This window comes from Asterias amurensis, chromosome 22 (assembly GCF_032118995.1).
Source record: "Asterias amurensis chromosome 22, ASM3211899v1".
Taxonomy (NCBI): Eukaryota; Metazoa; Echinodermata; class Asteroidea; order Forcipulatida; family Asteriidae; genus Asterias; species Asterias amurensis.
The window spans coordinates 5471669-5499044 of record NC_092669.1 but is presented as its reverse complement, the minus strand read 5'-3'; the positions used below and the strand labels follow the sequence as shown (position 1 = coordinate 5499044).

The window sequence follows — 27376 nt, the reverse complement described above, 5'->3', positions numbered from 1 at the left end:
CACAACAACATAATTAATACTGTGCTTGCTTGCGGCACAAATTGCCACAATTCGTGAGAATCAAAAATTAGTCGCGAAAAGTGCCATAGTTGGGTTTGAGGTGCGAATAGTCAAGTAGTCGCTTACGTATTAAAGCGTTTTACAAAGCTTGTAGCGGGGATTCATTTTAACAAACCTGTGAAAATTTGAGCTGCTTTGTTCGTCGAAGTTGCGAGATACGGATGAAATAAACTCAATATCAACCTCTCCCCATTACTCGGTACCAAGTTGGGTTTTATGCTGATAATTATTTTGAGTGGTTACCAATAGTATCCATCGCCTTTAAAGGATTTGGGTACTTTTTCAAAATGTCCATAGATTTACATTAAACTTACAGGGTTTGAAGATAATGATAGCGGAAAGCTTCCCCTTAAATCTTACTTACTGAGGTGCTGTAGTTTTTGAGAAATGAATAAAAAAAAATCCTGAAAATACTTTTGTAAATGATTAAAATAATTTTCGTCTCATGAGACGAAAATTATTTTCGTGACATTGTTTTACTCATTTTCCAAAAACTACAGCACCTCAGCACGTAGTAGTTACAGGGAAGCTTTCTACTATCATTATCTTCAAACTGTGTAAGTTTAGTGTAAATCTGTGGACATTGTGTTTGTTGTGCTACAAAAGTTATATACATGTAGACCCTTTAACCAATCTAATAAAATGTCTTGGAATTATTAACCCTACAAAGAATGTTGCACGCACGTAGTAGCAGCTAAATTGAAAAACGCACAATGTTAATAAACAAACATTGAAGTTTTTAATATCGAGACCTTCAATCTCTGACAGAATTGTTGACGTGTTCGAACCGCTGGCCTTTTGGAATTAGAGTAACGATTATTAGTAATAATAGAGGGACGTATGCACACGCACTTTAAATTACATCGTTAAAAATCATCTAATGGCAAGAACGCATGCAGTATATTGTCGGCGACCAGATCGAATGTAGAATGACGAGTTATAAGACACTTGACACAATTTGTAGCTACTCAAAGTATTGGCGTAAAATATTACTTGGTAACGAGCAATTGAGAGCTGTTGATAGCATAAAACATTGAGAGAAACGGATCCCTCTGAAGTAACGTAGTTTTTGAGAAAGGAGTAATTTTCGACGGATTTGATTTCGAGATCTCAAAATTAGATTTTGAGGTCTCGAAATCGAGCATTTGAAAGCACACAACTTCGTATGACAAGGGTGTTTTTTCTTTCATTATTCTCTCGCAACTTCGACGACCAACTGAGTTCAAGTTTTTACAAGTTTGTTATTGTATGCATATTATGATCGAGATACACCCAGTTAGAAGACTGCTCTTTGACGATTACCAACAGTGTCCCGTTAGGTGCACAAACCTATATAGAAATGATCGGTGATGCAGTACTTAAGCAGCATGCAACATCAGAGTCCATCATTAGAGATAGTCAATGGTGTTACCGCAAACCTTTCTATATCGCATTTCCACCATGCAAAGTTTCAAATCAATTCCTGCACAAACCTACCTGTTCATACTCGAGTTTGCATGTGCCATTATAATCGCAGCTACGTATAGCTCATCCGGGTACGTATTATGCAAATCGGACAAGACGATAATGGTGTATGGCGTCCAGCACAGTAAGAAGACAAGGAAGATAATGGCGACGGTCCGTAACAGTCGAGTGTCAATCTTCTTGCCTCCATCTATGGGAGAATGGCCGTCAGAGGGCGCCCCAGATTGCCAAGCTTTAACCTGATGGAGGACAACGTTTTTTAAGTAGAATTTAAAATAAGAAACAAACATTGGGTTTGAAATTCTGCAATTAGGGGAGCTACGAAAGTTGCGGTTACAACTTGTAAATATTATCTGCAAATGATGTGATCTAGACTATTGGAGTGAATGACTCGACGTTTCGATGTGAACGTCTTCATCAAACTTATGTTGTGTTGTAGTTTAGCGTAAAATATGTTATACACGCAATTTTCGTCTCCTGCGACAAACATTGTGTTCGGAACATTTATCGATTTTTTTTTTTTTTTTTTTTTTTTAGTACCAGGTTCTAAGTTTAAGGCAGTGGACACTATTGGTAATTACTCAAAATAATTATTAGCATAAAACCTTTCTTGGTGACGAGTAATGGGGAGAGGTTGATGGTCTAAAACATTGTGAGTAACGGCTCCCTCTGAAGTGCCATAGTTTTCGAGAAAGAAGTAGTTTTCCACGAATTTGATTTCGAGACCTCAGATTTAGAACTTGAGGTCTCGAAATCAACCATCTAAACGCACACAACTTCGTGTGACAAGGTAGTTTTTTTCTATTATTATTATCTCGCAACTTCGATGACCGATTGAGCTCAATATGTTGAGATACACCAACTGCGAAGGCTAGTCTTTGACAATTACCAATAGTAAATTAAATAATAGCCTTTAATTTCCTCTTGCTATGGTTGATTGATACTGATCTCTGTGGACAGAGGAAAGGCAGACATTAAAGGGACTGGCCACTTCTGGTAATTGTCAAAGACCAGTCTTCTCACATGGTGTATCTCAACATAATTTTATGCACAAAATAACAGAACCTGCGAAAATTTCAACTAAATTGGTCGTCGAAGGTGTGAGAAAAAAAAACACCCTTCTCACATGAAGTTGTGTGCTTTCAGATGCTTGATTTCGGGACCTCAAAATCTAATTCTGAGGACTCGAAATCACATTCGGGGAAAATTACTTCTTATTCGAAAACTACGTTACTTATAGAGGGGGTCGTTTCTCGCTATGTTTTATACTATCAACTCAAGAGAATACTGGTTAAAGGCAGTGGACACTATTGGTAATTGTAAAAGACTGGCCTTCACAGTTGGTGTATCTCAACATATGCATAAAATAACAAACCTGTGAAAGTTTGAGCTCAATCGGTCATCGAACTTGCGAGATAATAATGAAAGAAAAAAACACCCTTGTCCTACGAAGTTGTATGCGTTTAGATGTTTGATTTCGAGACCTCAAGTTCTAAATCTGAGGTCTCGAAATCAAATTCATGGAAAATTACTTCTTTCTCGAAAACTATGGCACTTCAGAGGGAGCCGTTTCTCACAATGTTTTATACTATCAACCTCTCTCCATTACTCGTTACCAAGAAAGGTTTTATGCTAATAATTATTTTGAGTAATTACCAATAGTGTCCACTGCCTTTAAGGTCGGTTCATACCTTCATGCGTATAATACCGATTATCAATTAATAATTTGCAAGAGTTGAACTGTGTTTCAACTCCTACGAATCAATCGCGGCAAAAAAAAAAGCCAAGTGACGTCAAAGTTTGTTTGGCATTCTCGAAACGCAGGATGTATGAAACGGGCCTTCACATAGTTTATTAGCCTTGCTCAAGGCAGTCGCATTATTCGCTCCGAAAAGACGCAGCTGTAAACCCACCCGCCGTATACCCTGTGCATGGTGTGTGCGATCACACCGAATGACCAACCCGTATACACACTGTCACATCGCACGAATACTGTTCGCACAAGTCATCGCACTCGTACACCACTAACCGCATGCGGAGGCCGTCAGGCCGACAGCCTTGTCGGATCTGTATCTTCCCGTTTTAATGTGTTGTATTGAAAAAATTCCAATAGTGGACGAAATTGGGGGGGCTCGAGGATATGCTAGTATGCAGCTCATGAATATGTATATCGTTCGTCAGACCTATCAGACAACACAGGATGTGAGGCAAATGAATTATTCATTTTGACGTCCAATCACGCACTTCCCTTATCACGACCTTTGGACCCTATCATGCGTCCGTGGTGGTGGTGTGTGAGGTAAACATGTCTCGTCTTTCGCGGGCATTATGGTAATGAGCTGACCGTGGGAACTCTTCGCTTATTATAGTAATGAGGTCAGTGGCTTCAACACAGATCCTACAAGGCTGTCGGCCTGACGGCCTCCGCATGCGGATAGTGTACGGGGGCATCGTGTCGTGCGATGTTACGCACAGTGAATACGGGTGGGTTTTACGCACAGTGAATACGGGTGGGTTTTTATACAGCGGCGGTCTTTTTTCGGAGTGAATAATTCGACTGCCTTGAGCAAGGCTAATAGTTTATGTGAAGGCTGCATTCCTTACAGGTCAACGGTACATTCTGTATTTTGATTAATAAACATCTCTCATCTGGGCGGAATAAGCTTGGCTAGTGTTTGTGATAGAAGATACAAAATATATAATTATTAAAGAGTCTGTATACGTTTTGGTTATTACGCTGAAAACTAATTTCAATCATGTCAATGTCAAGTTGATGCTAGCAATTCATTTGAGCTACTATCAATACTGTCCAATGCAAATAGTTTACCCTTTTATAATAAAAGGGAAACACTTTTAGAAGATTCATAATACTGGTTTATTTTGCGAATTACAACAAGATCTTGCATACTACTAAAAATACACATTATTACCAGCACATTTTTCATAAAAGCAAAACTAAAATGAAAAGTCTTCACTTTTTGCTTAAAGACACTGGACACCATTGGTAATTGTCAAAGACCACTCTTCTCACTAGGTGCATCGCAATATATGCATAAAATAACAAACCTGTAAAAGTTTTAGTTCAATTGGTCGTCGAAGTTGCAAGATAACAATGAAATTATTAAAAAAACTTGTCACACTAAGTTGTGTGCTTTCATTAGATGCTTAGAATTCTAAACCTGAGATCTCAAAATCAAAGTTGTTGTAAATTTACCTCTTTCTCAAAAACTACGTTACTTCAAAGGGAGCCGTTTCTAACAATGTTTTATACTATCAACATCTCTTTATTACTCGTTACCAAACAAGGTTTTATGCTTATAATGATGTTGAGTAATTACCAATAGTGTCCATCTGCCTTTAAAATAGTATAAATGGATTGTATGTCAGATGGAATTATGAATTATGGATTATGAGTCAACACTTCACCTTGATATGATGTGCTCGAACAAAGAGAAATATTTTAAGGTAGCAGAAGACCACGATGCTCATGGGGGTAGCCACGCCCATCCCGATGAAATAGAGGGTGTAGCCGTAATATCCCAGTCTGTCGAATGAGCAGCCTCGTTTCTTAACGTCGAAGATGTGTTTGCTTAGACCAACGAGGTTGGGAAAGTCGATCAAGAAACAAAGGATCCAGAGAAAAGCTGCCATTATGAGCGTGTTTCGACGGGTGTAGATCTGTGGGGTAGAAGTCATAATTAAGGGAATCAATGTGTGGTGAAGAGGTTTTCAACTGGTGGTTTATCCCAACGAGGCCTGGTTTTTGATAATTTTACCGATACGAAGTCGAGGTATTTATGAATGTAGGTTTAACACTTTTAAGGAATTAACAATTTTTTTTTTTTTTTGGGGGGGGGGGGGGGGCGGGGGGGGGGGTAAAGTATCATTACATAATTGGTTATTGTTAACAATTACTGACAATGTAAGCACTTCATGTCACCCACCATAACATAGAGTTTAAAGATCGATCTGGGTCACGAATCAATAGAACATAGCATGCTATAGATTAACAAAATAATATCGAAACGCTCTCTGAGCGATAAACTCCAAACGAGAACTAACTGTTATTTGTATCTCATAAAATGACATATCAGACAGAAATATTTCAAATGATGTTTCGTACTATCATCATCATTAGACCGTGTAAGTTGACGAATTTTTGTCTTACCAATTCTGTAATGTTCCTTCTAGAAAAGCAACTAAGTGTCGCTCCACATTACATCAGTCGTTGATATTTAAACTTCAACTGTCGTTGTACTTTGAGTGGAATTACCCCTTTGTCTCTCAGCCTACGCCCGTCACATGTTTTATTTTTATATTGTCTACGTTTTTAGCTAATTACCTTAAAAATAAGAGCCTTGACAATACCATTATGTAGGTCTACATACAGAAAACTAATAATTGACTACAGTTTATTGAGTCAATGGCAGGACTGTTGATGTCATAGAATTGTCTTCATATTGCCGTCGTTAGTATAACTATAGTGTGTTATATTATTCCAAACATAAAAATCAATCATCCTAGAAAACTTAGGCTCAATTGGTCATCAAAGTTGCAAATGAAGAGAAACAGCCTTGGTGCACAGTTTATTGTGTGTTGTCGAATGCATGATAAAAATATACTTCAGCTGAAGTATTTTATTGTTATTTTGTTAGTGAGAATTTACCTCATTCTCAAAAACTACGTTACTTCTGAAGGAGCAGTTTCTCACAATGGTTTATGCAATCAACAGACAGCTCTACATTGCTCGTTACCAAATAAATTAAATGCTGAACACTATTTTGAGTAATGACCAACAGTGTCCAGTGCATTTAAATACAACTTGTATTGGTTTTCAGTTATTCTCAGTCTGAAAGCTGAGTAAGTATAAAAAAACACCCGCATACCAAACCAAAGTGTTTATGTTAAATCATGTTAAAGGAACATTCAGGGTTGGTTTTGAAAGCAAAACAGTTGCTGGCAGTATAAGCACATTATGTAATCCACCATATACACATAAACTGACAAACCTGTACAAGTTTGAGATCGATCGACCTTCTGATGGGTCCCGAGAGAATAGTGAAAAACCGATTACACATTTTGCATTGCATCGATGCCAAAACAAAAATGAACAAAACGCTCACTGAGCGATAAACTCCAAACGCGAAATTAGATTATTTATTTAAAATCAAACATGAAGTTTCAGACAGAAATATTTCAAGGGATGTTCTCTATTATCATCATCAAATTAGACCGTATAAGTTTTATGTAAATCTGTGATCTTCACGATTTGTGTTTCTTACCAATTCTGTAACGTTCCTTTAATAATTGTGTTGAGTAATTACCAATAAAGACACTGTAAGTGCCTTATAGACACTGCCTTAAAGACACTGGACACTATTGGTAATTGTCAAAGACAGTCTTCTCGCTTGGTGTATATCAACATTATGCCCCCCCCCCCAAAAAAAAAAAAAAAACCAAAAAAAACACCCCTGTCACACGAAGTTGTGTGCTTTCAGATGCTTGAATTCGAGACCTCGAAATCTAATTCTAAGGTCTCGAAACCAAATTCGTGGGAAATTACTTCTTTCTCTAAAACTATACGTTACTTCAGAAGGATCCGTTTCTCGCAATGTTTTATACTATCAACCTCGCCCCATTACTCGTTACCAAGTAAGATGTTATGCTAAAAATGTATTTGAGTAATTACCAATAGTGTACAATGCCTTATAGACAGTGGATACTATTGGTAGTTACTCAAAATAATGATTAGCATAAAACCTTTCTTGATGACGAGTAATGGGGAGAGGTTGATGGTATAAAACATTGTAAGAAACGGCTCCCTCTGAAGTGCCATATTTTCGAGAAAGAAGTAATTTTCCACGAATTTGATTTCGAGACCTCAGGTTTAGAACTTGAGGTCTCGAAATCAACCATCTAAACGCATACAACTTCATGTGACAAGAATGTTTTTTTTCTTCTTTCATTATTATCTCGCAACTTCGATGACCGATTGAGCTCAAATTTTCACAGGTTTGTTATTTTATGCATATGTTGAGATACACCAACTGTGAAGGCTAGTCTTTGACAATATTACCAATAGTGTCCAATGCCTTTAAATACCTACCTTGTGATAAATTACTCCCTTTGTGACGCACACATAACGGTTAACGCTGATAGCAGTAATGCTCCATAGTGAACATGTGCAACTGATGATACAGATTGCCGCAGAGAACCCACACAATAAATCGCTTTCCTTCAACCACCTGGGTTGAATATTTCCTGCAAAGAATTTAAACAAAAACTTAAGTTTGCATCAGCAATAAATTATATTATTAATTCATATTAATCAAAGTAATTTACTTGAAACGAGCAATGGACGGGTGTTTTAGTATTGCGAGAAACGGCTCCCTCTGAAGTAACGTATAGTTTCTTGAGAAAGAGGTATTTTCTCATTAAAATAATCAAAGACTTCAGGCCCGAAGTCTCTTTTTAAAGGCATATCAAAGTAAACAATTAGTGCCACAAAAGTGTGGTTTTCTTTCATTATCTGTTCTCTTGCAACTTACCAATCGAGCACAAATTCCCACAGACTAGAGTACTGTACGCAAATTTTGGGATACACAAAATGAGAACATGTTCTATACTTACAACAGCTCTTCATTGCTCGTAAGTTGTTTTCGCTGACAATTATTTTGAGTAATTACCAATAGTGTCCAGTGCATTTAAACATCATCTGGGTCATAAGGCCTCATTCAAAGTGTGTTGAATCGGTTTTCAACTAGTAGTTTAAACCCGCCTAGGCCTGGTTCTTTACCTCGACTTCGTCTCGGTAAAATTATCAAGAACCAGGCCTCGTTGGGATTAAACCACTAGTTGAAAACCTCTTCACCACACATTGATTCCCTCATTAAAAACTTACCATTCAGAGGTTGATTATTTAAAAAATTCAATAAGCACTTTTAAAAGATAAATATAGACAGATGGCATTGAATAAGGTTACAAACATACAAAACAATTAGTACTTGATGGCCCATTATAATTAATACTCGACTAACAGGTACTTGACTATACAATGCCAATGCCAGTACAGGGACACGTTGCCTTGGATCTAGGCATATCCATGTGAATCGTTTTAATTCCACTTTCAAACATTTCTCTCACCATTATTCATTTCCATTTAATTAATACAAAAACTGAGTTGGCAAGTTCCATAAACAAAATAATTATTATGGCTAAAAATAGACAATATTATATTAACAATTATGAAGATAATATGACAAAGGACAAAAAGCAGACAATTTAAAGTCGTTGAAACCAGTATGATAACAGAGAGCAAACGTGTTGAAATGCCTTTACATAGGCTAATTTGTCAGATCCAAGGCAACCTGTCTATTTTAAGGAGAAACGCTACTTGTGAAATACTGGCAAGGTCAAAGAGTTATTATTATTTTAAAGACCCCTAATCACCGTAAATTATTTTGATTGCCGCTATCTAAATAAGCTCGATCGACGTTCACAAAACCTGGGATCAGTAATAAACACGTGTCGAAATTTTGTTAGGCGTGTTTGTTTGGATCATTATATTCTACTTTTAAAACACATGGTTGGAAACATGTATTATAATGCATTTATAACAAATGGTTTAAAACGTGTCCGTTTAAAACTATTTTAAATAATATTATATGTGTCTTGCTGGCGGCGGCACTCCACACAGGAAGGGTTTATGCAAGACACTTCCAGGCCATTGCTTACGACGGGATGAAACTTAAAGCCGTTTATGACTCGTGTGTTGTGTATTGTGTTGGAAGAATGACGAAACAAAAGGTTACTTTTTGCATGGGGAATGAGAAACTTGTCTTTGGAGTAATTCTAGCAAAGGCACTTATATACATCGAAGACGCGGTAAAAACATTAAAGGCAGTGGACACTGTTAGTAATTACTCAAAATAATTATTAGCACAAAACCTTACTTGGTAACGAGTAATGGGAGGAGGGAGGATGATGGTATAAAACATTGTGAGAAACAGCTCCCTCTGAAGTGACGTAGTTTTTGAGAAAGAAGTAATTTTCCACGAACTTGATTTCGAGACCTCAGATTTAGAATTTGAGGTCTCGAAATCAAGCATACGAAAGCACACAACTTCGTGTGACAAGCGTGTTTTTGTTTTCATTATTATTTCGCAATTTCGACGACCTATTGAGCTCAGATTTTCACAGGTTTGTTACTTTATGCATATGTTGAGATACACAAAGTGAGAAGACTGGTCTTTGACATTTATCAATAGTGTCCAGTCTCTTTAAGAAGAAGAAAAAACACCCTGTTTGTACACAATGCTTGTGCTCTAAGATGCCTATATATTAACAAAAGGCTTCAGGCATGAAGTAGTTAAAATTGTAATGGAAACCTTTCTCAAAAATATGTCATGCAGACGGCGGCTCTCCACTGGAGGGTTTTATGCAGGACAAGTAGCCATTATTGATTCAGATTACTCATTTGAATGGAAAGTTAAGCCGTAGGTCTCGTGTGTTGTGTAATGTGTTGGAAGATTTGTGTGACAAAAAGCTATGAGAGAGGTCGTTTATTTCAATTCAATGCACATTTTTATCCATGTTTAACAATTAAACATAAAGTTGAGAACAGATAACAATGGGTATAACAATGAAAGATGGATGACACATAATTCAACGGAGATAAAATGTATAGACATTTCAAAGATAACTAGAGTGTAAAGCGTAAATAACAAAATGCAGAGACTTGGTTAAAGACAATGAACAATATTGGTAATTGTCAAAGAGCAGTCTTCTCGCTTAGTGTATATCAACATATGCATAAAATATTAAACCTGTGACAATTTCAGCTCAATTGGTCGTCGAAGTTGCGAGATAATAACGGAAGATAAACACACCGTTGCCACACAAAGTTGTGTGCTTTTAGATAATTGATTTCTAGACCTCAAAATCTAATTCTGAGGTCTCTAAATCATATGCGTGGAAAATTAATTCTTTCTCGAAACTACCTTTCTTCAGAGGGAGCCGTTTCTTACAAAGTTTTATAATACCAACAGCTCACCATTACTCGTTACCAAGTAAGTTTTTTTTATAGTAATTACCAATAATGTCCACTGCCTTTAAAGGAACACGTTGCCTTGGATCGGTCGAGTTGGTCTTTGAAAAGTGCTATGTAACCGTTTGTTATAAAATCGATATGGTTAGAAAGATGTTGTAAAAGTAGAATACAATGATCTACACAAATATGCCTCGAAATTGTACGGTTTTCGTTTTACCCTGTCGACAAACACGGTCGGCCATTTATGGGGGTCAACAATTTGACTCCCATAAATGGCCAACCGTGTTAGTTCGCGACGTAAAATGAAAACCGTGCAATTTTGAGTGATACTTGTGCGGATCATTATATTCTACTTTTAAAACATCTTTCTAACAATATGCATTTCATAACAAAATGGTTTCAAACGCTTTTCATCGACCAACTTGCCTATAAATTAACAAAAGGCTTCGGGCATGAAGTAGTTAAAATTCTAATGGAAATCTTTCTCAAAAACATGTCATGCAGACGGCGGTTCTCCACTGGAGGGTTTTATGCAAGACAAGTGGGCATTAGACTATTCATTTGAATGGAAAGTAAAGCCGTAGGTCTCATGTGTTGTGTAATGTGTTGGAAGATTTGTGTGACAAAAAGCTATGAGAGAGGTAGCCTTGACTCAAGGCTGTTGGCGTAGTGTGCCCCGGCCCGGCGTGGCACAATTCGGCAGTCTGCACGCTGTACATACACGAACAACGTACATGTATACAGTACATCGTACAGTACATCGTACAGTACATTGTACAGCGAGAACAGTATAGCGAAGTCGTGAGTACGGTCGTGTCTTTCTACTTTCAACCTCGCACACGTGGCTCACTGTACAATATAGATGGTAATGTGTATATACAGTAGGTATAGGTGTGTACATACGCTGTACACGTATTATATGCACTGTGTTATGTATGGGGGTGCGCTGGCGGAATTCAGTGATGGGGACTGGGATTTTGCAGGTCGCGGCTGGCTGTAGCGCCTTGATCAAGGCTATGAGAGAGGTCGTTTATTTCAATTCAATGCACATTTTGTTTCATGTTCAACAATGACAATTAAAGCCATTATACACTTTCGGTAAACAGTATTGTCCAAGTCCCACACTTCGTTTATCACAACTTATATATAAAATAACAAACCTGTGAAAATTTAGGGTCAATCGGTCATCGGAGTCGGGGGAAAATAACGGGAAAACCCACTCTTGTTTCCGCGCGTTTCGCCGTGTCATGACATGTGTTTAAAATAAATCCGTAATCTTCGATATCGAGAATTTATAATGTTTTAATGTTTTCTCAAAAAGTAAAGCATTTCATGGAACAATATTTCAAAAGAAATCATTCACCATTACCTTCTGTAAACCCTGTAAATTATTTGTAAATCTGTGAATTTTGTTTCTGTACCGAAAGTGTATAATGGCTTTAAACATACAGTTGAAAACAAATAACAATGGGTATAATAATGAATGATGGATACCACATAATATAAACAGATATAACAAATAATGTATAGACATTTCAAAGATAATATCGAGTATAATGTATGCTAGCAACATGCAGAGACTCGGTTAAAGACAATGAACAATATTGGTAATTGTCAAAGACCAGTCTCTTCTCGCTAAGTGTATATCAACATATGCATAAAATAACAAACCTGTCAAAATTTCAGCTCAATGGTCGTCGAAGATGCGAGATAATAATGAGAGAAAACAAAACCTTGTAACACGAAGTTGTGTGCTTTCAGATGCTTGATTTCGAAACCTCAAAGTACAATGTCTCGACATCAAATCCGTGGAAAATAACTTCCTTCTCAAAAACTACGTTACTTCAGAGGGAGCCCTTTCTCACAAAGTGTTCTACTAATCAACAGCTCCCCATTACTCGTTACCAAGTAAGGTTTTATGCTAATAATTATTTTGAGTAATTACCAATAGTGTCCAGTGCCTTAATTTAAGCATATCTTTTGTACATTTCCCCGAGACAGACAATGACTTGGACACGGCAAGGACAAAAATACCAATGACACAGACCAGACAGATCAAAATAAATAATCATCAAAACAACAGTCTTTGTACTTTAAAGGGATGCTGCAGTAAATACAAATAAAACAGTTAATTTTGCTGTCATTTATTTCTGATATATGTATTGAACATCAATAAAATGTATTTTGTTTATTCCTGGCATATCTGACTTGCGTAATTAGCAAATAAGTCATGCCCCCCCTTTTTTTTTTTATTGTTACCGCCTCCCTACCATCGACGTCACGTAAGGAATTCAAACATTATCGTCGGCAAAAAGAGTCCGGTCCCTAACTACACGCGCCTAGGTACCAGGCCACACAGTGCACACGTCTCTATATGCACACAGCCGGGGAGCCCGACGGCTCGGGTTACCGACATGACGTCACGTTTATGCAAATGAAGGCTCCCTTTTAGGGGCGGGGTGGGTTCCCCTAATCTCTTGAAAACCATGTTTAAAATACTTGCGCATTTAAGTAAAAAATATAAAAAGGTTTCAGGTTTAAAAAGTCATGTTTAATCGTTTAATGAATAAAACAAAAAACACTGCAGCCACCCTTTAAGTAATGAGCGCAACTCAACGTGATGGTCTAATCGGTTTTCTGAAGCCTTTGAGGGGAAATTCTGCATTGGAATTGAAAACGTGTCTTTTTGGGTAATTCTAGCAACACAAATAATATTGCATTTAAAAAGGCACTTGGGACGTGTAGCATTTGTCAAAGACCAATCTTCTCACTTGGTGTATCCCAATATATGCATAAAATAACAAACCTGTGAACACTTGGGCTCAAAATTTCATCAAAAGTTGCACGAAAATAATTATAGGAAACAAAACCCTGTTGCACAAGATTTGTGTGGGCTTTCAGATGACTGGGAAAGGCTTCCAACCCCAGGGAAGTTATGTGAACCTTCAAGAGTGAATGTTTGCCCTACATTGAGATTCGTGAGTCAAAGGTGTTATAATTTCAAAAAACTAACTGTGCTACCTGTAAATAAAACATTCGGAGTGCCCCCCCGGATGTCATAAGCGTTAATATGTAACAACTGCGTTATTTATATATATTTATGCCACAACGATTAAATAAAAATGTCATTCGAACAAAAGTAATAATAGTTTATGTCAATAATGTATGCGGGTAGTAAAGACACATTCCGTAAATTATAGAAAAACATCGTTCGTATGGTCTCGCTTTGTATGAGCGCCTAGAGTTGTATAATTAACGCACGGATAGCATCGCAAGTCGACTCAACGTGTCGACGCAACGTTTCGACACAATGCGTCGACACGTTGAGTCTCAACATGTCCACTAAACGTGGCTCATTAATAAGTAGAGTGACCTTTAAAGGTCGTCACTCTAACAATTTCAGCGTTCTGCTTTACGCATTAAGCAAAGAACCGGCGCATACGGAAGCAGAGAATTATGTCAAGCGTATTTTACGGGTTAGCGGCGAATTTCGGCATGTGTGCGTGCGTACTCCACGTTAATTCTACGTTTACACGACTAGCGCAGAATTTCGACGCTCGCAAGTAAGTTGAGAATGGTGATCACAAGCACAGAATTTGGCGGTAAGCTGAGCCGTAAAATAGGCGCATGGTGTCATTGTCTCACTGAGATATACGGTGGCAATTTGTTGTTCACTACTACGGTATTCGGGTAAATCCTTACCCGGAAGTATTTCTAGTGTTAGTTTCAGTCACTGAATTTGTTAGATAAGATATATATATTTATCTTAAAAAGTTAAAATGATATTTCATGGCATTTCTCGAACACCGTACAGCTAATGGCTTCGTTTATCTTCAATCATGGCTTTGGGTCTTTCTAATTATTAGTATTGTCAAACACCGTACAGATAATGTTTTCGTTTATCTTCAATCATGGCTTTTTGGTCGTTTTAATTATTAGTATTGATGTTCCACATCTGTGAAGTTAATTTACTCTGCAAGTTAAGCTCGTTTTCGAACTTCCGAGACCAGTTAATTAGACTCGAACCATGAAGAGTTTTACGTGTGCGCGATTCTGAGTCTTTAAATGTAATGTCAATAGCAATTTTGGATTTACTAAAAATAATGATGTTTTTTTGTTTGTTTTTTTGTTTACTTCCCCCCCCCCCCACTTCAATACCGTTATCAGTGTGGCGAGGCTCTTTGAATCCTGAGCGATGGTTGATTTCTAACTTAATCAAAACGTTGTTGTGCTCTTCTTAATGTTTTTTTGTGTTTTGTTTCTGTCACAGATTTGCCTGTGTGTTTATATTATTTTTTTGATATTTCATTTTTTGTTTGTTAATATAGTAATATTTTTAATTACTATATTTTTTTGTAAACTGTACATTACGGCTTTTAGCCGCTGTATTGCAGTGTTGTAATTAATACTTCAGTTTCTGTGGTTTTCTGTGTTTTGTTGAATTTATTTTAAAGGGATACTGCAGTGAATTAAAATAAAACAGTTAATTTTGCTGTCATTTATTTCTGATATAATGTATTGAACATCAATAAAATGTGTTTTGTTTATTCCCGACATATCTGACTTGCGTAATGAGCGAATGGTGGATTGTTACCGCCCCTACCATCGACGTTACGTCGGGAATTCAAGCATATCGTCGGCAAAAAGAGTCTGGTCCCTTACTACACGCGCCTAGGTACCAGGCCACACAGTGCACACGTCTCTATATGCACACAACCAGGGGGCCCGACGGCTCGGGTTACCGACATGACGTCACGTTTTTTGCAAACGTTTATTTTCTTGAAAACCATTTTTAAAAATCTTGCGCAATTAATAATAAACAATAAAAAATAAAAATTCAGGTTTAAAAAGTCATGTTTAAATGAAAAAAAAAAAAAAAAAAAAAAAAAAAAAAAACACTGCAGCCACCCTTTAAATTTGTCATGGCTCAATTTATACCCCGACAAAATTCACGGGGTGTTACCGGAAGCCTCTCTTACAAACAAATTATTTCTTATCGAAAATAAATGCCAGAATTACTCCGGTCGGGAATGAAAAAGAAGTTTGAGAAATTATTTCAGCGAGAAATATTATTTCTAAAAACAAATTAAATTGTGAAAATTATTTCGGCGAGAAAACGAGAAAAGAATTGTTTGACTTGTCGTGAATAATATGATTTAAAGAAGAGAAGATTTTATTTACAGAGAATTATGTATTAGTCTTCGTTTAAGTTGTCCCCTCGTTGGTGACTATAGCGCATTGTTCGATCTCACTTGATGAGATCGGGCCAAGTCGTTCAATTAATTTATTAGGTTACCGTGAAATAATGTAATCTGATTAAAATAATAATAGACCTTGTGCACATGACGTCATTTCAGTAGGGCGCCCTCACCTAGAGGTCAAAAGGAGGTTGTTCATTGGCCAATCCTGTGCGCCGCGCGTACAAATCTGTGCGTTTCGATTGTTTCGTCACCGTTTTTTCCACTAAGATGGCCGCTGGATGACGTCATTGCATAAGGTCTATAGTGGCTTCTTAGGCCGTGTCCGAAACGGCGACTTCAGCTACAGCTACGGCTAGGGCGCGCGTCTGCTATTCCTCAACACTGGTAGACGCGCTGATCTAGACGTAGCTGTAGCCGAAGTCGTCGTTTCGGACACGGCCTTATGTAGCGTGCATATACGTCACACAGTGACGCTCATAAGGCGCTGTACATACAGTAATTTCATGCAAGGTATGTGGGACTACGTTTGAATTATGACACCACTCCTTTATACATGGCACCATGCACTGGTTTACACGGTGATGTGGCGCAATATGCAATTTTATTTTTCGAACACCTTACAGCTAATTTCTTCGTTTTTCTTCAATGGTTTTGGGTGGTTTTAATTATTAGTATTGATGTTCCACGTGGCATTTCTCGAACACCGTACAGCTAATGTGTTCGTTTATCTTCAATGTTTTGGGTGGTTTTACTTATTAGTATTGATGTTCCACGTGGCATTTCTCGAACACCGTACAGCTAATGTCTTCGTTTATCTTCAATGGTTTTTTGTCGTTTTAATTATTAGTATTGATGTTCCACGTGGCATTTCTCGAACACCGTACAGCTAATGTCTTCGTTTATCTTCAATGGTTTTTTGTCGTTTTAATTATTAGTATTGATGTTCCACATCTGTGAAGTTAATAGACTCTGCAAGTTAAGCTCGTTTTCGAACTACCGAGACCAATTAATTAGACTCAACCATAATCTTTAAATATTTCAACTTCTGTGATTTTCTTTGTTGTTTTGTTGAACTTATTTTAAAATTTGTTTGTATACGTCATGGCTCAATTTGAATTCCCAACAAAATAATCGTCTTGGCCAAAAAGAGATGTTCACACGGTGTTACCGCAAACATTTCTTATGAACAAATTGTTTCGTATAGAAAATAAAATTAAAGAATATTATTTCGACATGAAAAAGAACTTTGGGAAATTATTTCAGCGAAAAAAAAAGAAAAGCACAGAAAACAATTCGATTTTAAAAATTATTTCGACGAGAAAACGATAGAAATTTGCTTCGACATGTCTTGAGTAATATGATTTAAAAAAGAAGATTTTATTTACAGAGAACTATGTATTTGTCTTCGTAATAGCTGTCCCCTCGTAGGAGACTTGCGCATTGTTTGATCTTTATTTGATGAGATCTGGCCAATTCGTTAAATTAATTTATTAGGTTTCCGTGAAAGAATGTAATCTGACTAAAATAATAATGGTGGCTTCTTGTAGCGTGCATATACATCACTCAGTGACGCTCACGGCGCTTCATTATTCTGTATTTTCATGCAAAGTATGTATGACTAAGTTTAAATTATGAGACCAGCCGTCGATTTCACCAAACTCTTCCTAACTTAAGATTAGTCTTATGACTTAGGACGAGTCCCAACCTTGCACTGTAGCATGCAGACCTTAAGATTAATCCTAAGTTAAAGGAACACGTTGCCTTTGATAGGACGAGTTGGTCTATTAAAAGCGTTTGAAACCGTTTGTTATGAAATGCATATGGTTAGAAAGATGTTTTAAAAGTGGAATATATAATGATCCACACAAGTATCACTCGAAACTGCACGGTTTCCCTTTTACGTCGCGAACTAACACGGTCGGCCATTTATGGGAGTCAAAATTTTGACTCCCATAAATGGCCGACAGTGTTAGTCGACAGGGTAAAAAGAAAACCACGCAAATTCGAGGCATATTTGTGTAGATCATTGTATTCTACTTTTACAATATCTTTCTAACCATATACATTTTACAACAAACGGTTACAGAACGATTTTAAAAGACCAACTCGACCGATCCAAGGCAACGTGTTCCTTTAAGACGAGTTACTCGTCCTAACTCGAGATAGGATTAATCCTAGCGTTTCGTGAAATCGGCTGCAGGGGTCGATTTCACAAAGAGTTAGGACTAGTCCTAACTTAGGACTAGTCCTAAGAAATATCAAAAATGTACAGCTAGTCCTAAGTTAGTACTAGTAACTCGAGATAAGACTAGTCCTAACTCTTTGTGAAATCCACCACTTATCCTTTTGCATAGCACCACGCACTGGTTAACACGGTGATGTGGCGCAATATGCAGCCAATCAAAACCTGGAATTATCGACTAAAGTTATCGATTTGAAAGACATTTTATGACGCATACCCAATATTAAGTTTATAAATGTGAGAGGAATACATATATTTTTGCTTTCTAGACTTAACTGCGCTGTGTCTGCACTTACCCATCAAACAAGCCATTGCCGTGGCTCTTTGTGTGGCGTATAGGCTTTAACTACTCAAAATATGTATTAGCATACCAATTTACTTGGTAACGATGAATGGGGAGCTTTTGCTAGTATACAAACAATGTGAGAAAAGAGATTATTTTTTCACTCAAAACCTCAGGCCTGGAGTTTTTTAATAAAATGTCATGAGGCGTCTGTAAGCATACACGTATGTGGAAAAGGGTGTGTTTTTTCTCTCAATATTATTCTCTTGCAACTTTGATGACCAATTGAGTCCAAATTTGCATAGATTTTTGTATGCATATGTTATTATGTCGGGATACACCTAGTAAGAATATTTGTCTTTGACGATATTAAAGCCATTGGACACTTTCGGAACAAACAAAAAAATAAAAGTTCACAGATTTACAAATAACTAACAAGGTTTACAGAAGGTAATGTTGAAATACTTCTCTTGAAATATTTATCCATGAAATGCTTTACTTTTTGAGAAAACATTAAAACAACATCAATTCTCGATATCGAGATTTACGGAATTACTTTAAACACATGTCATGACACGGCGAAACGTGCGGAATTAAGGGTGGGTTTTCCCGTTATTTTCTCCTGACTCCGATGACTGATTGAGCCTAAATTTTCACAGGTTTGTTATTTTATATAGTTGTGATACACGAAGTGTGGGCCTTGGACAATGCTGTTTACCGAAAGTGTCCAATGGCTGTAAAGGTGGGATCACTAGTTTGGTTTATGTCAACGTTATGCTAGTTTTAATTTATTGGCAACTTTATTTGCGAAGACACAAACAAGTGACGCGTGGAGGTTTCAGCTGATTCAATATTATCTAGTTATTGTGCAAATCAGCATGTTTCCGTTTTTCTAATCCTCGGTAGACTTGATTTTCAATTTGAATGTGTATTTCTACAGCCACTTTACTCTTGCTGATGTATTTTATTAATGCAATTTGTGTTCCCAACTTTGTACATTGAAGCGATTTGGGCATAAGGGCCCGTTGTTTGAATTCATTGTGATGATACTAAATATAACGGACGAGAAGAAAAACAAATCAAACTCTAGGACTGGGCGACGAAGTTAAATTTATTACTCGACTAGTCGCGACTAATTTTACTTAAATAATTTTTGCATAAAATTTGCGCTGAAAGGATTAAGGGATTGTGTAACTGATGTATGATTGTATTTCTTAAAGGAACGGTACAGAATTGGTAAGAAACAAAAATCGTGAAGATCACAGAATTACATCAAACTAACACTGTCTGATGATGATGATAGTAAAAAACATCCCTTGAAATATTTCTGTCTGAAATGTCATATTATTTGATGAGAAATAAATAATTTAACTTCGCGTTTGTTTTATTCATTTTTATTTTGGCATCGATGCAATGCAGAATTTGTAATCGTTTTTTCAATATTCTCTCGTGACCCAGATGGCCGATCGATCTCGATTTTTTACAAGTTTGTCGGTTTATGTATATGGTGGATTACATAAAGTGCTAACACTGCCAGCAACTGTTTTGTTAGCAAAAAAAAAAAAAAAATTATGTAATGTTCCTATAGGTAAATTATGTTGTGTGTCGTGAAGCGTTGTGAGCGACACAATTGGTTCACCAAACAGGTAGTCGCGACTATTTTTGTTGTAGTCGTGACGGCATGATTAACCGAGTAGTTGAACAACGATAGTCTCAACTTGCTTAAAGACAATGGACACTATTGGTAATTGTCTAAGGCCAGTCTTCTCATTTGGTGTATTTCAACATATACATAAATTAACCAACCTGTGAAAATTTGAGCTCAATCGGTTATCGAAGTTGCAAGGTAATATTGAAAGAAAAAACACCCTTGTCACAAGATCGTTGTGTGCTTTCAGATGCTTGATTTCAAGACCTCAAATTCTAAATCTGGAGGTGTCGAAATCAAATTCGTGGAAAAAATACTTCTTTCTCGAAAACTACAGTACTTCAGAGTGAGCCGTTTCTCACAATGTTGTATATTATCAACAGCTCCCCATTACTCGTTACCAATTAAGGTTTTATGCTCATAATTATTTTGAGTAATTACCAATAGTGTCCACTGCCTTTAAACAATCAGTAGTCGCGGCTATAAAATGCACTAGTTGCCAAGGCTTATATGTAACTTAAAAACTCAAGGTATTTTCCCCTACTGAAAGCACACAAATTCGTCCAACAAGGGTGTTTTTTCTTTCAACTTCGATGACCAATTGAGCCGAAATTTCCACAGGCTTGTTATGTTATGCTAAATGATGGGATACACCAAGTGAGAAGACTGGTCTTTGACAATTACCAAACGTGTACAGAGCTTTAAACGCTTTATGATGTAAAATTATCGAAACCGTTAATTCTTTGAAGGTAATTTTGTCTTAAAGGAACACCGTTGCCTTGGATCGGACGAGTTGGTCTATAAAAAGCGTTTGAAACCGTTTGTTATAAAATGCATATGGTTGGAAAGATGGTTTAAAAGTAGAATACAATGATCCACACAAATTTGCCTCGAAGTTGCGTGGTTTTCCTTTTACTGTGCGTACTATCACGGTCGGCCATTTATGGGAGTCAAAAATTTGACTCCCATAAATGGCCGACCGTGTTAGTCGAAGATGTTTGTGTGGATTATTGTATTCTACTTTTACAACATCTTTCTACCCGTATGCATTTTATAACAAATGGTTACAAACGCTTTTCGAAGACCAACTCGACCGATCCAAGGCAATGTGTTCCTTTAAAATAGTGTTTACTATCATTAGCTCTAGTGCTTCTCGCCAAGTAACAAGTATGACCAATTTTATGGTCATATTTCGAGTCTATATCATGAATAAGTTAATACCAGCGTGGAAGCAAAATTATATTGCATTCCTGAGTGTGATTGAAAAAAACATAGACCGATTGTTGAATGATACTAGGTATTGGCTTACATAAAAGGGTATTTTTTTTTCTGGAATGTTCTTTTCATTCAATTCACATAGTAGGTTAAAGGCAGTGGACACTATTGGTAATTACTCAAAATAATTATTAGCACAAACCTTCCTTGGTAATGAGTAATGGGGAGAGGTTGATGGTATAAAACATTGTGAGAAACGGCTCCCTCTGAAGTGCCATAGTTTTCGAGAAAGAAGTAATTTTCCACGAATTTGATTTCAAGACCTCAAGTTTAGAACTTGAGGTCTCGAAATCAACCATTTAAACGCACACAACTTCGTGCGACAAGGGTGTTCTTTCTTTCATTATTATCTCGCAAGTTCGCCAACCAATTGAGCTCAAATTTTCACAGGTTTGTTATTTTATGCATATGTTGAGATACACTAACTGTGCCTTTATTACTGTCAAAAACAAAGCATTGCAAATAACATTATTATACAATGTAATAGCGGCCAGAAAAAAATAAGCAGTAGGGCCGATTTGATAAGCCGAAATGGTAGTAATCAGCCTGTTCCCAGACAGAGACAAGACAAACAGTCAAACAAAGACAAGAAAAACGGACAAACAGAAACTTGACATTATAGATAAACAGAGACAGTATGGAGGTTGATTTGATAAGCCGAGCTGGTAGTAATCAGCCTGTTCCAAGACAGAGACAAGACAAACAGTCAAACAAAGACAAGAAAAACGGACAAACAGAAACTTGACAAAATAGACAAACAGAGACAGTATGGAGGTTGATTTGATAAGCCGAGCTGGTAGTAATCAGCCTGTTCCCAGACAGAGACAAGACAAACAGTCAAACAAAGACAAGAAAAACGGACAAACAGAAACTTGACATATATAGACAAACAAAGACAGTATGGAGGTTGATTTGATAAGCCGAGGCTTGTAGCAATAGCCTGCTGACAGACAGAGTAAAAAAGGGACAAACAGAGGACGTCCAAATAAGATCAATTAAAGAAAACTTACAAACAGTTTACGCCTAAATGAAGAAAAAAAAATGACATACCTAACAAAGCAGTCATCGGAAATAAAGCTATATATACTGAGATATATCATTATATATTTCTTTGTTTAAAAACAAATTAAATGCTCTCTTGCAAACATTTTAAACGGTTCATTTTGATTTCTGAAAGGTTTTCCCTCTTTGAATGCTTGTTATGTTACATACTTTTATACTTAAAGACACTGGACACTATTGGTAATTGTCAAAGACCAGTCTTCTCAACAGGTGTGCATAAAAACAAACCTGTGAGAATTTGAGCTCAATTGGTCGTCGAAGCTGCGAGACAACAATTAAAGAAAAAACACCCTTGTCATACGAAGTTGTGTCAGTGCTTTCAGATGCTTGATTTCAAGACCTCGAAGTCTAAATCTGAGGTCTCGAAATCAAATTCGTGGAAAATTACTTCTTTCTCAAAAACTACGTTATTAATTCACAATGTCTTATCAGCCTCTCCCCATTACTCGGTACCATGTAAGGTTTTATGCTTTAAAATTATAATTATTTTAAATATTAACCAATAATGTACACTGCCTTTGAAGGGATTGCTCTTTTGGATGGTGATTTGGTTCGCTTTTGGAAATCCCTATTATGCTTCTGTTTGGGTCTCTACTTTCGTAGTGTTTTTATACATTTCGAGTATTTGGTACTGTTTTTTTTTTTTTTTTTTTTTAGGTTTTGAAAGCCTGAATGGATAAATAAATAAATAGAGATAATGGCATTGTTCGTGTCCGGATTTCAAATGAGACATCCAGTGAAACGGGTGTTGTGAAAGATTCTTGATGCTGTGATGTTTCGTGACTATGAGTGAGAACAGCATGTTTATGGGAGTCAGTTACCGTGATGAATTGGATTACGTTTGCAGTGCAGGATTTCAGACATATTGATTATTGAATCCTGAATGGTTAGACTCTCCTAAAAGCATTGGTGCGCTCAAGGAGAGGGTGGGTTGCAAAATCCATTTGTGGCTCTGTGCTCGAATGTGCTGTCAATATATTGTGATTTGTTGTCCTGAGAGAGAATTGAGGCGTCATTTCTCTTATAGCTGACAGGGGTTCTCTCTGGAACCATTGCATGTGGGGGGGGGGGGCTGCTTCTTAAACGGAGGGGGACACTGTATTGGTAATTTTCAAAGACTAGCCTTCACAGTTCGTGTATCTCAACATATGCATAAAATAACAAACCTGTGAAAATTTGAGTTCAATCGGTCATCAAACTTGCGAGATATAATGAAAGAAAAAAACACCCTTGTCACACGAAGTTGTGTGCGTTTAGATGGTTGGTTTCGAGACCTCAAGTTCTAAAAATAGGTCTCAAAATCAAATTCGTGGAAAATTCTTTCTTTCTCGAAAACTATGGCACTTCAGAGGGAGCCGTTTCTCACATGCCATCAACCTCTCCCCATACTCGTCACCAAGAAAGGTTGTATGCTAATCATTATTTTGAGTAATTACCAATAGTATCCACTGTCTTTAAAGGATCACGTTGCCTTGGATCGGACAAGTTGGTATTTAAAAAGCGTTTGTAACCGTTTGGTATAAAATACACATGGTTGGAGAGATGTTTTAAATTAAAGTATAATACAATGATCCACACAAATTTGCCCTGAAATTGCATGGTTTTCCTTTTACTTTGAGAACTAACACGGTCGGCCATTTATGTGAGTCAAACATTTGACTCTATTGACGCCCATAAATGCCCGACCGTGTTAGTCGACGAGGTAAAATGAAAACCGTGCATTTTCGAGGCATGTTTGTGCAGGATCATTGTATTCTACTTTACAACATTTTTCCAACCATATGTATTTTATAACAAACGGTTACAAACGCATTTCAAAGACCAACTCGACCGATCCAAGGCAACGTTGCCTTAAAACAAACAGTTCAATCTGTTCAGAATACCGTGTAGCGTAGTCACTACGTGTATAGATTCAATGAAGAGAAGCGCTAGCTTTGTTTTGACCACCAGTCTATTTGAAAACCCTACAGTCAGGGCCGCTTTCAGTGCTGGTATTTAAAAAATGTGTATAACACAAACACAATTTGAGACTCCCCCCTCCCCCGCACTTAAATGGAATGGCTCAGTGTAGGGTATCAATGAAAATGATTCGCCAGGTCAATGCACTTTTTGGAAATGGCTTCGTCTCGTCGAAACTATCGAGAACCAGACTTCGTCTCGGTGAAACAATCGAGAACTAGGCCTCGGCGGGTTTAAACCACTACTTTGGAACTTCTTCACCACACATTGATTTCCTTTTTAGGCAGTGGACACTATTGGTACCTACTCAAAATAATTGTTTGCATAAAAACTTACTTGGTAACGAGTAATGGAGAGCTGTTGATGGTATAAAACATTGTGAGAAACGCTCCCTCTGAAGTAACGTAGTTTTAGAGAAAGAAGTAATTTTACACGAATTTGATTTCGATACCTCAGAATTAGATTTTGAGGTTTCGAAATCAAACATCTAAAGAAAGCACACAACTTTGTGTGACCACAAGGGTTTTTTTCTGTTATTTTAAGCATATGTTGGGATACACCAAGTAAGAAGACTGGTCTTCGACAAATGCCAATAGTGTCTAGTGTCTTTAAGCAACGAAGATAGTAAATTAACTCAGGCAATACCTGGACTTTTAAACAACATACTTTGTTATTGTTGAAAATAAAATACAAACAAAATTAAACCAGCTTAAAATCTTATAACCAAAAAAACTTCTCTCAACATGTGCTGACAACAATGGGTGCGTTGTAACCCAACAGGTCCAGAACACTTGCGACGTAAATATTTAACAAGTTTTTGTTTCAAAATGTTAAAATATAACTATGTAAAAATAGGTAGGATTTGAAGCTTTGCATTGTGGAAAAGTTTGTGGTAACACCATGTAATGACTAACACCATGTAATGACTATTCTCCAGAAGACGATCAGAGCATACTGTTCGAAACGTCGAGTTAAACCAACGGTTCTTTTCAGAACCACCCCAACTCATTTAGAGATAGTCATTACATGGTGTTACCACAAACTCTTCTATATATAAAAATAAACAGACAATAACCCAAAACAAATAATGTGCAAGCCACTCACCGAGTACATAAGACAAATCCACAAACGACGTCACACAAAAATCGGCAATCGCCAAATTGAAGATGAAGATATTCGCCACATTCTGTCTGAGCTTTCGTTGTGTTAGAATGGTCGCCATGACGAGTGGGTTACCAACGTTGCCCCACGCCATGGACAGAACGAAGAAGGAGATTAGTACCGCCCGAACAGCGTGTTGGCCGGGGGTGTCTAGCGCGCTTGTCTCGGTGGAGACACCCGGGTCTACCGTGCCGTTACCCGGCGGAGTGAACAAGACTCTCTCGGTGATAAACTCATCCATTCCGTCTGCCAATTTTTCAAGATGCGATGTTTCAAACAGACTAACCAATATGTATATATATATATATCCACTTCATAACATGTCAGGGTTATAAAACTGCCACTGACGTTGTGGAGTTGTGTAACACATAATTAAAAGAGTGCGTGTACACCGGTCGACATTATTCCAGTTAAAAATTATTCAACGCAAACCACGCGGGACCTCACGTTAATTTGAATGTTGATAGGCCTTTTTGTTATGGCGCGTGGTCACGACTAGACTGTGGTGGTGACACTTGAGCATGCGCAAGGCGAATGCGCAAGGCTGATGCGCAAGACCGATGCTTCAGGCGCGTGCGCATATCTATTATAGTAGTTTAATTGGTACAGATACACTGGTCATAAGACTCTGTGTTAGATATCAAAATAATGATGGTGCCCTGTTTATGAAAAGTCGCATGTACGTAAAAACACTGGTTGTTTTTAAGACTCTGTGCTTTTGATAACAAAGTAATTAGGGTGCTTTGTTTACGAAAAGTCGCATGCACACATTTATTATCTTGGCAATTAAGTTTCAATTTGTATAACCACTGCTCGTGTGCAGTATGAATATGACTTGTTGTGAATATGCTTTTATACTCATTATGAATATGTGCTTTTGATAAAATATATATACGATACCTTGTTCACTGATTCTAAAGGTCGTTTCGAGGTCGTTTGAGTATTGGTGATTATTTTTTTATTACCTTTTCTAATGGTTTGGAAAGTGGAACTGACAATGCTTTGCAAACCGAAAGGACCTGTGGTCTAAATGTATCAGAGAGGTAAATGGCCCGACGTTAAATCGTGTTTGAAGGCAGTGGACACTATTGGTAATTACTCAAGATAATTATTGGCATAAAACCTTTCTTGGTAATTATGACTAATGAGTAATAGTGAGCTATTGATATTCAAAAACACTGTGAGAAACGGCTCCCTCTAAAGTAAAGTAGCTTTCGAGAAAGAAGTAGTTTACCGAGAGTTTGATTTCAAAACCTCAGATTTAGATTTCTCGAAATCAAGAATCTGAAAGCACCCAACATCAGTTGTGACAAGATGTGTTTCTTTCTTTCATGGTTACTTCGCATCTTCGATGACCGATCGAGCTCCAATTTTAACAGGTTTGTTATTTTATGCATATCTTGAGATACAGCAAGTGAGAAGGCTGGTCTTTGACAATTACCAATAGTGTCCAGTGCCTTGTGTAGACTCCAATGTTATCTGTGATGACCAGTTTCAATACTCTGGGTCCCAGGTAATTAATTAATTGATTAATAATTAACTAATTAATTATGCTTCGTAAATCTATGCAAAGGGGAAACCAAAATCTAAATGCACGGTCCGCGCTAGCTAAAATGGGAGTTAGAAATAGAACGTGTCCGGGCATCGCCATGGGGAATCACTTTTAAAGACACTGAACCCCATCGGTAACTACTCAAAATAATTGTTAGCATAAAAAACAGACTTGCATGGTAACGAGCGTTCGAGAGAACTGTTGATAGTATAACACATTGAGAGAAACGGCTCCCTGGCCCTCTGAAGTAACATAGTTTTGAGAAGGAGGTATTTTCTCGCTTAAGTAATAAAAAATACTTAAAATACTTTAAGACTTAATAAAAGAGTTGAAGTATTTTAATATGCATCTGAAAGCACACACATTTTGTGCAACAAGGATGTTTTTCGGCGTTGTTCTCTTTCTTCTACGAGGACAAAT

At 37.2% G+C, this 27376-nt stretch overlaps 1 protein-coding gene across 1 annotated transcript in view; it reads right to left on the bottom strand.

Moving 5' to 3' along the window:
• Nucleotides 1–25714, bottom strand: part of LOC139953822 (melatonin receptor type 1A-like) — a 29304-nt gene extending 3590 nt beyond the window's left edge. The window contains exons 1-4 of the mRNA XM_071953392.1: nt 25348–25714; nt 7631–7785; nt 4951–5202; nt 1537–1763 (exon numbers count right to left, since the gene is read on the bottom strand). Of these exons, the coding sequence (XP_071809493.1) occupies nt 1537–1763; nt 4951–5202; nt 7631–7785; nt 25348–25645 (932 nt within the window). The 5' untranslated portion in view covers nt 25646–25714. The remainder of the gene's footprint in view (nt 1–1536; nt 1764–4950; nt 5203–7630; nt 7786–25347) is intronic.
• Nucleotides 25715–27376: the final 1662 nt, after the last annotated feature.